Raw genomic sequence first — 13,504 nt, 5'->3', positions numbered from 1 at the left:
GCTGAATGCAGGAAGATCACAGGCCAGTGTGTGGGAAGTCTTGTGGATCCAGTGGCAGTGGAAGCATCTCAGCACTGGTAGGAGTCTCCACCTGCTCAAGAAGTCTGGCTCCATCAGCATGTTTCCATGTGTCTTCTTCACAGGGATGTCTCACAGGGAGTGAGCAGACAGAGAGAGAGAGAGAGAGAGAGAGAGAATCTCTCACCTCTAGGGAGGAATATAGGAATTCCCAGGATCCTCAGGAGAAGGCCATGCCCACACAGAGGCCTCATTGGCTGTACAGTGATTGACAGGCTAGACGCTACCTCTTCACTCCCAATCCTCTCAAATTGACAAACGATTATATAACCATCACAGAGTACATTGACAGGAAACTTCCAGAAATTCAAGGTGTATTCAGAAAGGGATGCAGAGTGAAGGATCACACTGCTAATGTCAGCTAGATCTCTCCTGAAAGCAGAGATTACCAGAAAGATGTTTACTTGCACTTCATTGAGTATGCAAAGGGGTTTGACTCCATGGACCGTAGAAACTATGGACAATACTGCAAAAAATGAAAGTGCAGAGCACTCACTTGTGCTCACGTGCAGCTTGTGCACCGATCAAAGGCAGTTGTTAGAACAGAACAAGGAAATGCTGTGTGGTTTAAAAGCAGTAAAGGTGTTCGACAGGGTCGTATCTTCTCATCATAGTTAATATATATGCTGTGAAAATAACCAGGGAAGCTGAGCTTTATGAAGACCGGCGGATCAGAATTGGAGAAAGATTTATGACCATCCTGTGATATGCAGATGACACAACCGTGCTTGCTGAAAGCGAAGATGTCTTGAAGCGCATACCGAGGAAGACCAATTTAAGAGACAAGAGCAGCAACACCAATCCTCGCAGCCATTGATTGGCCAGGCCCACAGAGGACCCTGGCATCACTGCAAGGGTTTGGCCCTTTCCTCCCGGCTGCAGCTTTCATCAGGCTGCTGAGTTTCAAGCCTGGTGCTCAGGTGGTGCCTGCCAGGAGCCCATAGGAAATAAAAGGACCTGGTGCCTTAAAAGGCCGAGATGATACATTAGCAGCAATATAAACAAGGAAGGCCCACTTCCCCGCCCCCCTTCTCATTGTCCATCACATCTTAATTAAGCAAATACTATTTTGTTAGGGCAGTAAATGTCCCCTATTTAATAAAGTTGATATTTGTACCTAATCGGAAATGGCAGTTAAGCCAAGAAGCAGAAAATAACGAAACATGCCCTCGTTCCTCCCCCCTTTTTAAAAACATGCTCTTTTAAACATTTAGAACATATAGATAGATGTCCACCACACTCTTGGTGTGGGCTACCTTTTCTTGGTGTGTTGGTTCACTGACCCAGACTGCTCATCTTTTTTAGTATTAAATGCCTTCATAATGCACTGCGTTAGGCGGGTTGACTTGAGCAACAAGTCCAGTGACACTCATCTATGTGTAAGAAAGAGCTTTACGTCAAGAAGTAATTATGTATCAGCACACACACAGCCCCGTCCAGATCAGGTCCATACGTCTGACACTAGTCCACATGTCTCTTCATGCAGCCACATGCAATGACGCAGAGTGCAGGAAGGGCGCGGGCCGGTGGGTGCAGGGTTGTGTGGATCCAGTGGCTGTGGCTGCATCACGGGACTCTAGGCAGAGAGAGAGGGGCCGGCCTCCCGAGAGCTGTTTACCTGGGTCACACCTCCAAAGGAGGTCATCAAGCTGCTACCTGATTTCCAGGCTGAACTCCACCCATATCTTCTCACAGGTGCCATGTGGGCACCAAAAAGCTAACTATCACATGCACTTTCCACGTTTTCTAGCACCAGTTTCTCTAAAATGGAGTAATAACTTCTAGACACTTGTAAATGCAAAAGGAATCAGAATGCAGAATCTATCTCACGATTTATGAACTCTTTCTAATCTTCATTCAACAGCAAAAACCATTTCTCACAGTACTTTGTTTTTTTTTTTTAAATCTTCAAAGCTTAAATTTCAACCTAGCCACAACTCCTTTTTCATCCCGCTATTTCATCTGTGAATGTAAGATTTAATTTCACCCTATGGCGGTAATGACAAGTGGCATGAACAGGCTGGGAGTAGGCAGCTCAGGGGCAGAGGAATGGGTATGACCAGTGGAAACCTGCTCCCATCCCTCAGTCTTTCACAGGCTGGAGGACTTACCCAGCAGCCTCTGCAGGATCACAGAGGTGGGTAGAGGTAAATCCCAGGTTGACCTAAAAGATTCGGGGGGCAAGTTAATTCCGAACCAATGACTGCTTCCTGAGTTTTGCCAACGTGGTAGTCTCTTCAACTCCTGACCTGTGTCCCCCATGTTTTCCTGAGAAGGTGGCTGAGTCTGCCCCTACATGAGCTGGGGGCCCTAATCTGCGGGTGTGTGCCCTACAGGCCAGAGAGTGCGCGTCATCGAAGACCTGGAGGACGTGGACGTGCAGGAGGGCTCCTCGGCCACCTTCCGCTGCCGCATAGCCCCTGCCGACTACGAACCTGTCCACTGGTTCTTGGACAAAACCCCTCTGCATGCTAACGAGCTCAATGAGATTGAAGTCCAGCCAGGGGGCTACCATGTGTTGACCCTACGGCAGCTGGCACTCAAGGATGCGGGCACTGTCCACTTCGAGGCAGGTGACCAGCGGGCCTCGGCCACACTGCGAATCACAGGTGAGCCCTGTGTGCACAGAGTCAGGATATGTGCCAGCCCTGGGGGGTGAGGGGGATGAAGATCACAAGATGTAGTCCATGCGCTTGAGGGGCATAGACTCCTGGGGGCCAGTCACAGATGGCAGTTGGGCCACTCAAGTGCTGTTTGGGACTTGAGAGAAGGCACATTGGTTGGCTTTTTGGGGAGAGGGACTCTGATCTCAGAGTGGAGCTTGTAAGGCTCAACTTGCGAAAGTTGGGCTCTTTCGGGATGGGTTTGTTGTCTAGAGGATACAGCCCCCACCCTTCTTATGCCACAGTCCAGCTGAGGGACCAAACAGGCCCACCTTGTCTCCTGGACAGTCCATTCCGTGACCATAGTCAGAAGGGAGAGACAGCGTTGGTGGGCTTTACCCGGCTCTCTGAGTGGCCTGCATGGTGATGTGAAACCTACGTAGTTTGCTTCTCTTCCTCGGCCCCCAGAGAAGCCGAGCATCTTCTCTCAGGAGCTCACCGATGCCACAGTCCTCGAGGGGGATGACTTGACCCTTGTTTGTGAGACCACCACACCCGACAGCCCTGTGAACTGGACCAAGGATGGGAAGGCCCTTCGGCCATCGGCCCGGTGTCAACTGAGCTATGAGGGCGGCCAGGCCCGGCTGGTCATCAAGGACACCACCCTGCAGGATGGTGGGCGCTATAAGTGTGAGGCAGGGGGTACCTGGAGCAGCTCCATCGTCAGGGTCCATGGTGAGCCTGGCCAGATGGGTGGGACAGAAGGGCTGGGAGGCGGCCGGTGGGGCTCCCAAGTACCTCTGGCTCTCAGGCACATGTTGGGTAGGGTGGGCACTTGGGGAGGAAGTCTGCAGGAATCCAAGGTGGGGACCCCCCCCCCCAGCGGCTGTCCAGATTCAGCCCTGCCTGTCTCTACCCCCGAGTGTGGACACAGACCCTGCACCCATCCCCTCCACCTCCACCAATCGTTGTCCTAGTTCTACCTATTCTCTCCCCATCATTCCTCAGTCATCACCCTGTCTCTGCCCCATGTCTGTCCTATGCCTGCCCTGTCTTCATGCTCTGCCAACCCAATCCCACCTGCCTCTGCCTCATTCTGTCCCCACCCCATCTCCATCCCTCGCAGTGTGGGACCTGCTCCTCACTTCAGCTTCATCTGCCCCTGCTCTGTCTCCTCCCCTCTGAATGTGGCCCCTCGCTCTGCCCGGTCCCCGCTCCATCTTCTCCGATGGCCTGCCCCAGATCCTCCCTATCTCTGGGCTTTGGCTCGACATCTTGCTCCCTGTGTCCCCCTCCCCATCTCTGTGTGACCGACTTCGGCTACCCCTGTGTCTTCCACTCTTCCGGTCTTCACGACTGACCCCCTCTTCCCTTCCTGCCGCTGCTGCTGCGTGCCCACCCTGCTGCTCCCACCCAGTGCCTCCCGCACCCCACTCGGGATGGGAGGGCACCGTGGGCTTGTCGGCACAGAAGATCGACTGGCCCTGTCTGTCCGCAGCCCGGCCAGTGCATTTCCGGGAAGGACTGAAGGACATGGAGGTGCTGGAGGGCGGAGCTGCCACGCTGCGCTGTGTGCTGTCCTCTGTGGCCGCGCCTGTGCAGTGGCGCTACAAGGACGAGGTCCTGCGGCCAGGCAGCAAGTATGGCCTGCGGCAGGAGGGCGCCATGCTGGAGCTGGTGGTGCGTGAGCTGCAGCCAGAGGACAGTGGGCAGTACTCGTGCTCTTTCAGGGACCAAACGACGGTGGCCACACTCACCGTGAAGGGTAATGTTCTGATCCACCTGCTCCCTCCTCCCCTCTACTCCCCCGGGGCCCCTTTCCTTCAGTGTCCATGCTGAAGGTGGGGTGCCTGTGTCTCTCCCCCACCCCCCGCCCCCATTGGACTTTTTCAGCCATCCCTGCTCAGTTCGTAGGAAAACTGAGAAACAAGGAATTCACAGAAGGGGCCCTGGTCACGATGCGGTGTGAGTTGAGCAAAGCTTCCCCTGTGGCATGGAAAAGGGGCACCGAGACGCTCAGCAGCGGGAGCAGATACAGCCTGAGGCAGAGCGGGGCTGTCTGTGAGCTGGAGATCCGTGGTCTGGCTATGGCCGATGCCGGGGAGTACTCCTGTCTGTGTGGGCAGGAGAGGACCTCGGCCACCCTGACCGTGAGGGGTAAGGACTGACTGCGGTCGCTCAGACGGAGGGTGTGGTATTCCGCGCTTGGCTCTGTGCACCCCCTGCCCTCACAGTGACTCTGCACATCCTCTCCCCATGTGGTCAGTTGCTGTTGAGTTGACTGACTCATAGAGTGAAACGCTGCCCGGGGTTAATCCTCACGACCGTGCGCTTGAGCCCAGTAATTGTCACTATGTGTCCATCCATCTCATGGAGGGTCTCCCTCACTGCGTGGGGCTCTGCTTTACCAACCGTGAGGCCATTTTTCCAGCAAGTGGTCTTTCCTGATGGGCCATTCAGAGTAAGTGGGCGTTCTCAGGAACGTTTGCTTCCTCTTCGGGACGGCTGCTGGATCGGCGACGCTCTTCACCAACCCCTTATGTCGGATGCACCGGTGCTGCTTCAGCCGCCCTTCTCTCGCGTCCGTCTCCAGCACGCCTGTGAGGCCACTGAACAGAGCGTGGCTTGAGCCTGGTGCACCTGGGTCCCCAAGGTGACACCCTTGCAATAGGAAGAAACATTAGAAAGAGGTCTTTTATAACAGATGTTCCCAATGCGACACACCATTTGATTTATCAACTGCTGCTCTTCCACACGGACCTTGACGCTTGATCCAAGAAATAGAAGCTCCTCGACAGAGCTGTCCATTTCTTTACCATTTATCGATGACGTTGTTTTATCCATCCAGTGGTGAAGATTTCCGCAGTCTCCACAAAAGGCTGTAGTCTTTGACGTTCATCAGTACGTGCTTTCAGCCGTCTTCATTTTCAACGAGCAGGGTCCTGTCTTCTGCACACTGTAGGCTGTTCCTGATGCTGCATTCTAGGGGACAGGCCCGTGCACACCTCTTCCAGGGTAAACACATGCACTCCCCCTTGCTTTGTTTGGACAGCTGCCTTTCTGACCATGTACCGGTCCTGCATGAGCACATGTAAATGTTCTCACATTCCATTTCGTGTAATGTTATTCACAATTTGTTGTGAGCCATACAATCATATGCCTTTTTATAGTTAATAAAGAAACTACCTCTGCTTTCACCCGAGACCCAGCTGACGTCAGCCAGGATGTTTCTCATTCCCCATCTTCTGAATCTGGCTTGAACTTCTAGCAGTTTGTTTTCTAGCAGAAGCTGATTTTGAATTATTTTCCATATATTTTTGATAGCATGTGATATGAATGACCTTATTCTGTGATTTCCAAATTTGCCTGAGGTCCACTTTTTGTAATGGGCACAGACATGGATGCCTTCCAGTCGGTCGGCCTTCCAGAGTTCTTGACATCAATGGGAAAGTGCGCTCAGTGCTGCATCCGTTGAAGCATCTCAGTTGGTGTCTTGTCAATTCCTAGGACCTTGGTTCTTGCCAATCCCTTCAGTGGCTTCTCCCTTCCGTATCCGCGGTTCTTGATCCTATGCTACCTCCTGAAATGGTTGAACACTGACTAGTTCCTACTGGGACAGTGGCCCCGCGTTCCTTGATGCATCCGTGTCAGTCCACGGTCTGCCCGTAGGATTCTGCCTTCAGGATTTTGACATGAACCGTGGATTTTCTCTTCACATCTTTCAGCTGGAGAAATGTTGGTTTTCTAATTTCAGGTCTTTGCACGTTTCGTGGTCCACTGAAGCCCGTGAGTGCAGAACCCAGTGGGAACTGCCATGGTTTCCCAGGTCTTGCCGTGTGCCGCCTCAGTGGGAGATCGTCTGTTTCCCTTGTTGGACAGTTCTCCACTCCCCCTCACCCCTCCAATGTGACAGGTTTTAATACATTGTCTCCTCGAGCTGCCCTTCTGGATATTTCCTGCAGCTCGTGGGCTCGGTCATTTCTCTCATCCTCTTTAGCTCCTCTGCACTTAACAGCTCATGTCTGCCACTATTTGGGCCTTGTCTCTCTTTCTCACGACTTTGTACTTTCTGGAGGTCACTTCTTGAGGTCAGCTCACAGCGCTTCCGGTCCTGGTTGGTACGTCAGATCCCTTCCAGAGACGGTCTCCACACCCAGTAAGGATGCATTCAGGGGGGTCTACTCTGGTTCTTCCGGACTTGCTTTGATTTTATTCCATTTCAACTTGAACTAGCTTGCGCATGAGTCCTTAATGCTCCGGTCTGCCATTGGCCTCTGGCTTTGTCTTGACTGATGGTACTGAGCTGCCTCATGGGCTCTCTCCAAACTCTCCTTTCCCTTCCTGGGGACGTCCTATTCACCGTACAGAGAGAAACCATTATCTAAAGCCAGTTGGTTGTCCAGCCACCGGGCCAGACTGCCTGTCTATCTTAATGGATTTGGTGTCTCCTCATTGCAAGTCCTCTGAGGTTCCGATGCTCTCTCTGTCTGTGTGACCATTCCAGCCCAGCCTGCTGAGTTCATAGGAAGACTAAGAAGCAAGGAGGCCACGGAAGGGGCCACGGCCACGCTGCGGTGTGAACTGAGCAAGCCTGCCCCGGTGCAGTGGAGGAAAGGCTCAGAGACGCTCAGTGCTGGGGACAAACACGCCGTGAGGCAGGAGGGGGCCGTCTGTGAGCTGGAGATCCAGAGTCTGCTTCTGGCGGACGCTGGGGAGTACTCATGCGTGTGTGGACAGGAGAGGACGTCGGCCACACTGACCGTGAAGGGTAAAGACCACGTGTGGCCACATGTCCTGGCGGTGTGGCTTCCGATCACGGGCTCTATGTCACTCCCTCCCCACCCCTCTCTGCCCCGCAGTCTGCATGTGTGCCCCTCTCTCCGCCCTGGAGCCCAGGGTGCAGTGGCTGCGGCATGGGGGGCAGTCTCGGTTGTGAGGTTGGCGGGGGGCTGCAAGTTGTAGGCAGGCAAGGACCAGAGAGCCAGTGAACAGAAAGAGGCTGCCCGGGGGCTGCTCCCGGGCAGGTATCAGCAGGGGATGTTGGAGAGGAGCCTCCTGCCCTAGCCAGCTGGGAGGAACTAATACGGGGGCAGGGGTTCCCAGCAGCCAGTGGGGTGGCCGGTGTGTCAGGCACTGGAAGAGGTCCAGGAGGAGCACATCCCTGGCAACCACCTTCATTTCATCCGGCCTCCAGCTTGCCAGACTGCGTGTGCAGGAGGGCGGTGTCTGGCCCACGCGGACTTAGATGTGGGTCCCAAGGGGCAGGCATAGCAGGAGGGCTCCCTGGGCGGACTGAGAGGTCACCTCTGTCTCAGAGAGGACTTGAGGCCAGTGAGGGTGTCGGTGACATTGCCCTGGCCCCAGGGTCTCCTAGTAGAGGGGTGCTGAGAAAGGCCAGGCTGAGCAGCCCCCAGAGTGGAGGTGTGCCGAGGCAGCCGAGCCGTCACTGCTCCGCGGTCTGCGTCAACAGGCGCTGAGCTCGCATGCTGCATGTTTTCCTCCCCAGGTCATCTGTTGCTCACCTGCAGCCTGCAGAGGGCCTGGGAGCCCGTGTGTCTGACCCCCTCTCGTCCTGTGTGTCTGACCCCTTCTCGTCCCGGCCACCCAGTTCACAAAAGGTCTGTGGAGGCCGCAGAAGGGGTCGCGAGTGTGCCCTGTCACGAACTAAGCAGGGTGGTGCCGAGGAGTGGGGGCAGGAGACAGCCCCTAACCACCAAGGACAGATGCAGCAGAAGCAGGGTGCTGCAGATCCAGGGGTTGGTCATGGGGGGTGCTGGGGCATGGAGGACCCTCAGCCAGAGCTTATCTGTCTGAGAGGTGAAGGTCTCTACTCTTCTGCCCACAGCTCATGGTCACGTTGGGGAGAAGCACTAGCCCCAGAGTGACCCTGGTCTTCTCTACAGAAGGCACAGACCCTGGAGCCCTGACTGGGGGGGGGGGGGTAAAGACCCCGTGTGGCCTGTGGAGCCAGGACTCTGCCCAGACCCTGCCAGCAGCCCAGTAAAGCACAGCCCCCTCCCGGAGGGCCTACAAGCCCCACCTCCCCTGTGGGCCTGGGCCACTTCCTTCAGGGGACACAGAGAGGCCAGAGTCCGGATGAGATGCTCATCCCATGTCCTGGGCACCACACAGAGGGTAAACCATTGATTCCTCTTGGGAAAATGTGCACCTCAGAGGCCTTAGAGCCTGACTCCGTGCCTGGTGGGCCACGGTGGAGGGGACAGCCTCTTGAGCATGAGAGAGGCTATCAGGTCCAGGGGCAGGTGTGATTTCCTGCCTCTCACGGCAGGAAGTCACAGATCTTCAGGAGGGCCCGTGTGCAACCTCCGTGCTCGCACCATCTTTGGTCTTACACAGCCCTAGATGGGCAGCGTCCAGGGATGGGGCTCAGAGGCCGCTTGTATGGTTGCAGCCCTCAGAGCAGGCTCCATCCCCGGAAGAAGCTGCTCCCACCCAGCAGTGCTGTTGGTGCTCAGGTGAGCATCCATGGCTGCGGGAGAGAATGGGAAACAGGGTATCTCCCCAGGTAGGGCGGAAGCCTCCATAGCGGTCAGTGTCCACAAGGAGTACAGCCAGAAGGGAGGACTGTCAGACTTCCTACTCTGGAAATGTCCTCCGGAGAGAGCAGTCCCTGGGGAGGGACATCACAGTGGGTGCAGTGGAAGGAGGTCAGAGGAGGAAGGCTGCCGATGGAACGGATTGAGCCATGGGTGGAAGAAGGAGCTCCCACGGAACAGCCACGGGGCAGGACGGTGCAGGAGCGGGCGACTTCGCGCTCCGCTGCACACAGGCCACTGCGAGTCAGAACAGACGCAGCAGCTTCCAACAGCACCTTGCGCATTAAACGCGCAACGGGGACTTCGACTCGGATTGGGGAAATGGGATTTTTCTTTGCCGATGTTAAGTCCCAGAAGTCGTTCGAAGCCGTGCGGGTCCTCCTCCCCCTCCCTTCTTCTCAAAGAGGAGAGCAAACCATGGTGTGAGATATGAAAATGATAACCCTTTACAATCCACTGAGGGGTCACGAGGGGTGAGGGGGGGGGAATGAGGAGCTGATACCAAGGGCTCAATAGAAAGAAATTGTCTAGAAAAAGATGATGGCAACATGTGTACAAATATGCTGGATACAATTGATGTCTGGGGTGTGATAAGGTTGCAAGAGCCCCTGTTAAGATAATCTTAAAACAAATTACTGAGAAAAAAGAAAAAAGAAGAAGAGAGCTGCTGTGAAAGCAGCGTCACACACGGGAGGGTGGCGGATCCACAAGTCACGAGCTGCTCCACGACAAGCCGTGGAACACTGAGAAATGCCTGGGCCCGGACCCCGAGGCACGCGGACGGCTCTTGCCCACGGTCTACAGCAGGAGACCATGATCTGCCAAGGCCTTGCTCAGGACGCCGAGCCTCCAGGCTGAAGAGACAGTAAAGCCTCGCCCTTGAAAGCCCTCCACCTGTGATAGTTTGCCGTGCCACGGCTCGGAGACCAAGACCTCCTCTAACGCCTGCAGGAGAGGAGATGCCCAGGCTTTCAGAAGGACAAAGATGTCCTGCGCTGCCACTCAGCTCCGAGGCTCCGTAACAGAGGACAGGAAGGCGGGCCCCACTTCTCCTCTGGCTGGGGTCTGTCCGGGGGTGTCTCCAGCCTCTGGGGAGCAGCAACGGTGCAGGAGTTGAAGCTGGAGCCATGAGGGTGGATGTCCTAGGAGCCCTTTTCTGTTCTGCCACCACTGGTGCCCGTCAGGATCCCGGGGCAACCAAGCACCCTGGGGGCCACTAAGGGACTGTGGCTATAGTGGGGTGTGAACTGAGCAAGGCCCATGGAGGGAGGGGAGGGTCTGAGACCCTCAGTGGAAGACAGACGCAGCCTGAGGCGGACGGACAGGGCCACGGGTGGAGCGCCATGCAAGGGGTCTCTTCTCCTTTCTGACTCACCTCCCCTGGCCCACTGTCCAACCCCTGTGTCTGGTGTCCCAACAAGACTTCCTGGCTCCTCCGTCTCTTTCACTGAGGTCTGTCAGAGTGACCGGGCCCTTTCACATGCTCCCCCCCCACCCCCGCCCCCGTGTCCTGCATCCGTTTTTATTTTCTGCTCTCTCCATGGTACATGTGTTTCCGTATGCGTGCCTGGGTCCTGTACCCCAAGTCCTGCAGACAGTCTGAGGTTCCCCATGTATGTTCGGTCCTCTCAGCCCTGCCAGCCAGATTCATACAAGGTCTGAAGGGTGAGCAAGCCACCGAAGGGACCACGGCCACTCTTCAGTGTGAGCTGAGCAAGGTGGCTCCCGTGCAGTGGAAGAAGGGTGCCCAGACCCTACGCACCGGGGACAGATACAACCTGAGGCAGGACGGGGTGCGGTGTGAGCTGGAAATCTGTGGCCTGGCCGTGACCGATGCTGGGGAGTACTCGTGCGTGTGCGGGCAGGAGAGGACGGCAGCTGTGCTGACCGTGAAGGGTAAAGACTGCATGTGGCCGCATGGATCAGCGGCATGGGGTCTCTACCATGGTGTCCTCTGTCACCACCTTCTGTGTCCCTCTGTGCCTAGGTCCCGGGAGACTCCATGGGTATCGGCTGTCACTGGCCTGGGTTCCCACAGCCCTTTGGCTGATAGAGGTCATGATTTTTACGTCCACGAGGCCCGTGGCTCTCCTACTGAGTCCGCTTGTTCCCCCCATGACCATATGTTTCCCTCGTCTTCTGTCCCTTTGCTTGCTGGTCTGTCCCTTTGCTCCTCTGAGGGTTTTGTGGGTTTCTTTGTGTGTCTGCCGTGTACGCGAAGTCCTGCAGACAGCCTGTTGCTCTCCGTGCCCATTCGGCCCTCGCAGCCCTGCCAGCCAGATTCACACATGGTCTGAAGAGTGAGGCGGCCAAGGAAGGGGCCACGGCCATGCTGCGGTGTGAGCTAAGCAAGGTGGCCCCCGTGCAGTGGAGCAAGGGCCCGGAGACCCTCCGCGCTGGGGACAGATACAGCCTCAAGCAGGATGGGACCACGTGTGAGCTGGAGATCCGCAGCCTGGCTGTGACTGACGCGGGGGAGTACGTGTGCGTGTGTGGGCAAGCGAGGACCTCAGCCGTGCTGACCGTGATGGATAAAGACTTCCTGTGGCCTTGCGGGGACCACTTTACTTGAGCCGACCACACCTGGACGGTGTCTCCTCTGTCTCTCGCCGTCCCCCTCGTGGGGGTCAGCGCTCCTATCTGTCTTACTCACCTCACAAGTCAGATTGATAAGCACAGTGGCTCAGCTCTTGTGGGCCCTGGGTCACTGATAAAAGGGGCACGAATGCTCGGAGGAGCTGGAGTGCCTGAAATTCAGGGACCCTGAGAGGGAGGCAGCAGATGGGGGGAGTTCCAGACAAGTCCAGGGTCCCGAGTGTCTGCGGTGTTAGAATGTGGCCAGGCCGACAGGGCCACGTGTGAGAGCACGAGGGGCCACGAGAGGGTCAGGGTCAGGAAAGCGGTAAGGCAGATGTGGCCAGGTGCATGGGTCCTCGGCACCTGATCTCACAGTGCAGGGCTGAGCCAGCTGTGAGCCACACTCCCCACTGTGTGTGTGGCCCCAGAGACTCCAGCTGTACCTGGTGGCCGGGTATGGATCCCTCAGGGTCTAAGGGATCCGAGCCAAGGGAGTGGAGCAAAAAGGAGCAGGCTAGGAATGTGGGGCATGGGGCAAAGAGGGGGTCTGTGTAGGTGGAAGGAGGCAGTGCACATGACCAGAGGCTGGTGTGTGCAGGTTAAGGGGTGCCCCACCTGCAATGGGAACACATTTGGGAGGGCAGGTCAGGTTTCAGAAGGTAAAGACACAGAGGGACAACTGCCCATTGCGTTGTTGGTTCCATTGGCTGTAAGTGGGGATGAGGCCTGGCTTGAGCTCAAGGTATAGAGCAAGTAAGGCTCACCTGGTAACTAAAGGCCAAGGCTGCACATGGAGACCCTTTGAGAAGACGGGAGGAGGGTTTGGATCCACATCTTTTAGCTGCTCTGCATCTTTACAGGTTGAGCAAACCAACATACACGGCTTGATCTATCCTCGCTCGTGTGCCTCCAGTCGCCTCTGTTTTTGTTGCCCTCCTGGACATTCAAAGCTTCTGTGATCAGTTCTGCCTGCTCAGTTTCTCCAAGAACTGAGCACCAAAGCGGTCGTCGAAGGGGCCATGGCCACACTGTTGGTCTGAGCTGAGCAGGGTGATCCCCGTGTGGTGGAGGAAGAGTCCTAAGACCCTGGGGCCCTCAGGATAGACACAGCCTGTGAGAGGACAGGGCCACATCGGGGCATGAGAGAGTTGGGACGCCAGAGGAGAGGACCTTCACAACACCGACCTTGGGTGGTGGTGGTGTATCAAACCCATGTGTGGCCGTGTGGATTACTAGAGTGAATGGTATCTGCTCCTCTGGTGACTCATATTGCTACTTTCTGCATCCATCTGTGCCAAGGCCCTGAGACTGAGCATGTCTGTTTTCTATCTCATGGAGGTCTCCTGGGCTCTCCTAGCTTCTTAGGACTATTAGAAGTCATGCTGCTCATGGCCATAAGATCATGTCTTTCCCTGTTTGTCCTCTGTTTGCCATTTACCTTCCTCCTTCTGGTCATTCGTGTGCTTGTCCACCCCGTTGCACATTTGGGCATTTACAGGTTTCTTTGTTAGTAAAGTCTTCCAGGCAATGTGATGTCCTGTGTGTCTATTTACAATCCCAGCCCTGCCAGCCACATTCATACACGGTCTGAAGTGTGAGGAGGCCACGGAAGGAGCCACGGCCACACTGCGGTGTGAGCTGAGCAAGATGGCCCCCGTGCAGTGGAAGAAGGGCTCTGAGACCCTCAGC

The 13,504-nt window shown here is 55.8% G+C and overlaps 1 protein-coding gene across 1 annotated transcript in view; it reads left to right on the top strand.

The window, feature by feature from the left end:
• OBSCN (obscurin, cytoskeletal calmodulin and titin-interacting RhoGEF) overlaps nt 1-13,504 on the top strand; it is a 210,806-nt gene that overhangs the window by 116,533 nt on the left and 80,769 nt on the right. Inside the window, exons 35-42 of the mRNA XM_045284554.1 lie at nt 2,415-2,687; nt 3,150-3,416; nt 4,180-4,446; nt 4,575-4,838; nt 7,186-7,449; nt 10,871-11,134; nt 11,506-11,730; nt 13,377-13,501. Coding sequence (XP_045140489.1) covers nt 2,415-2,687; nt 3,150-3,416; nt 4,180-4,446; nt 4,575-4,838; nt 7,186-7,449; nt 10,871-11,134; nt 11,506-11,730; nt 13,377-13,501 — 1,949 coding nt within the window. The remainder of the gene's footprint in view (nt 1-2,414; nt 2,688-3,149; nt 3,417-4,179; nt 4,447-4,574; nt 4,839-7,185; nt 7,450-10,870; nt 11,135-11,505; nt 11,731-13,376; nt 13,502-13,504) is intronic.

Source organism: Echinops telfairi, unplaced genomic scaffold, assembly GCF_000313985.2.
Source record: "Echinops telfairi isolate 266 unplaced genomic scaffold, ASM31398v2 ScPeMD7_7469;HRSCAF=8507_0, whole genome shotgun sequence".
Lineage (NCBI taxonomy): Eukaryota > Metazoa > Chordata > Mammalia > Afrosoricida > Tenrecidae > Echinops > Echinops telfairi.
Note: the sequence above shows the minus strand (reverse complement) of the source record. Positions and strands in the feature narration are given on the sequence as shown.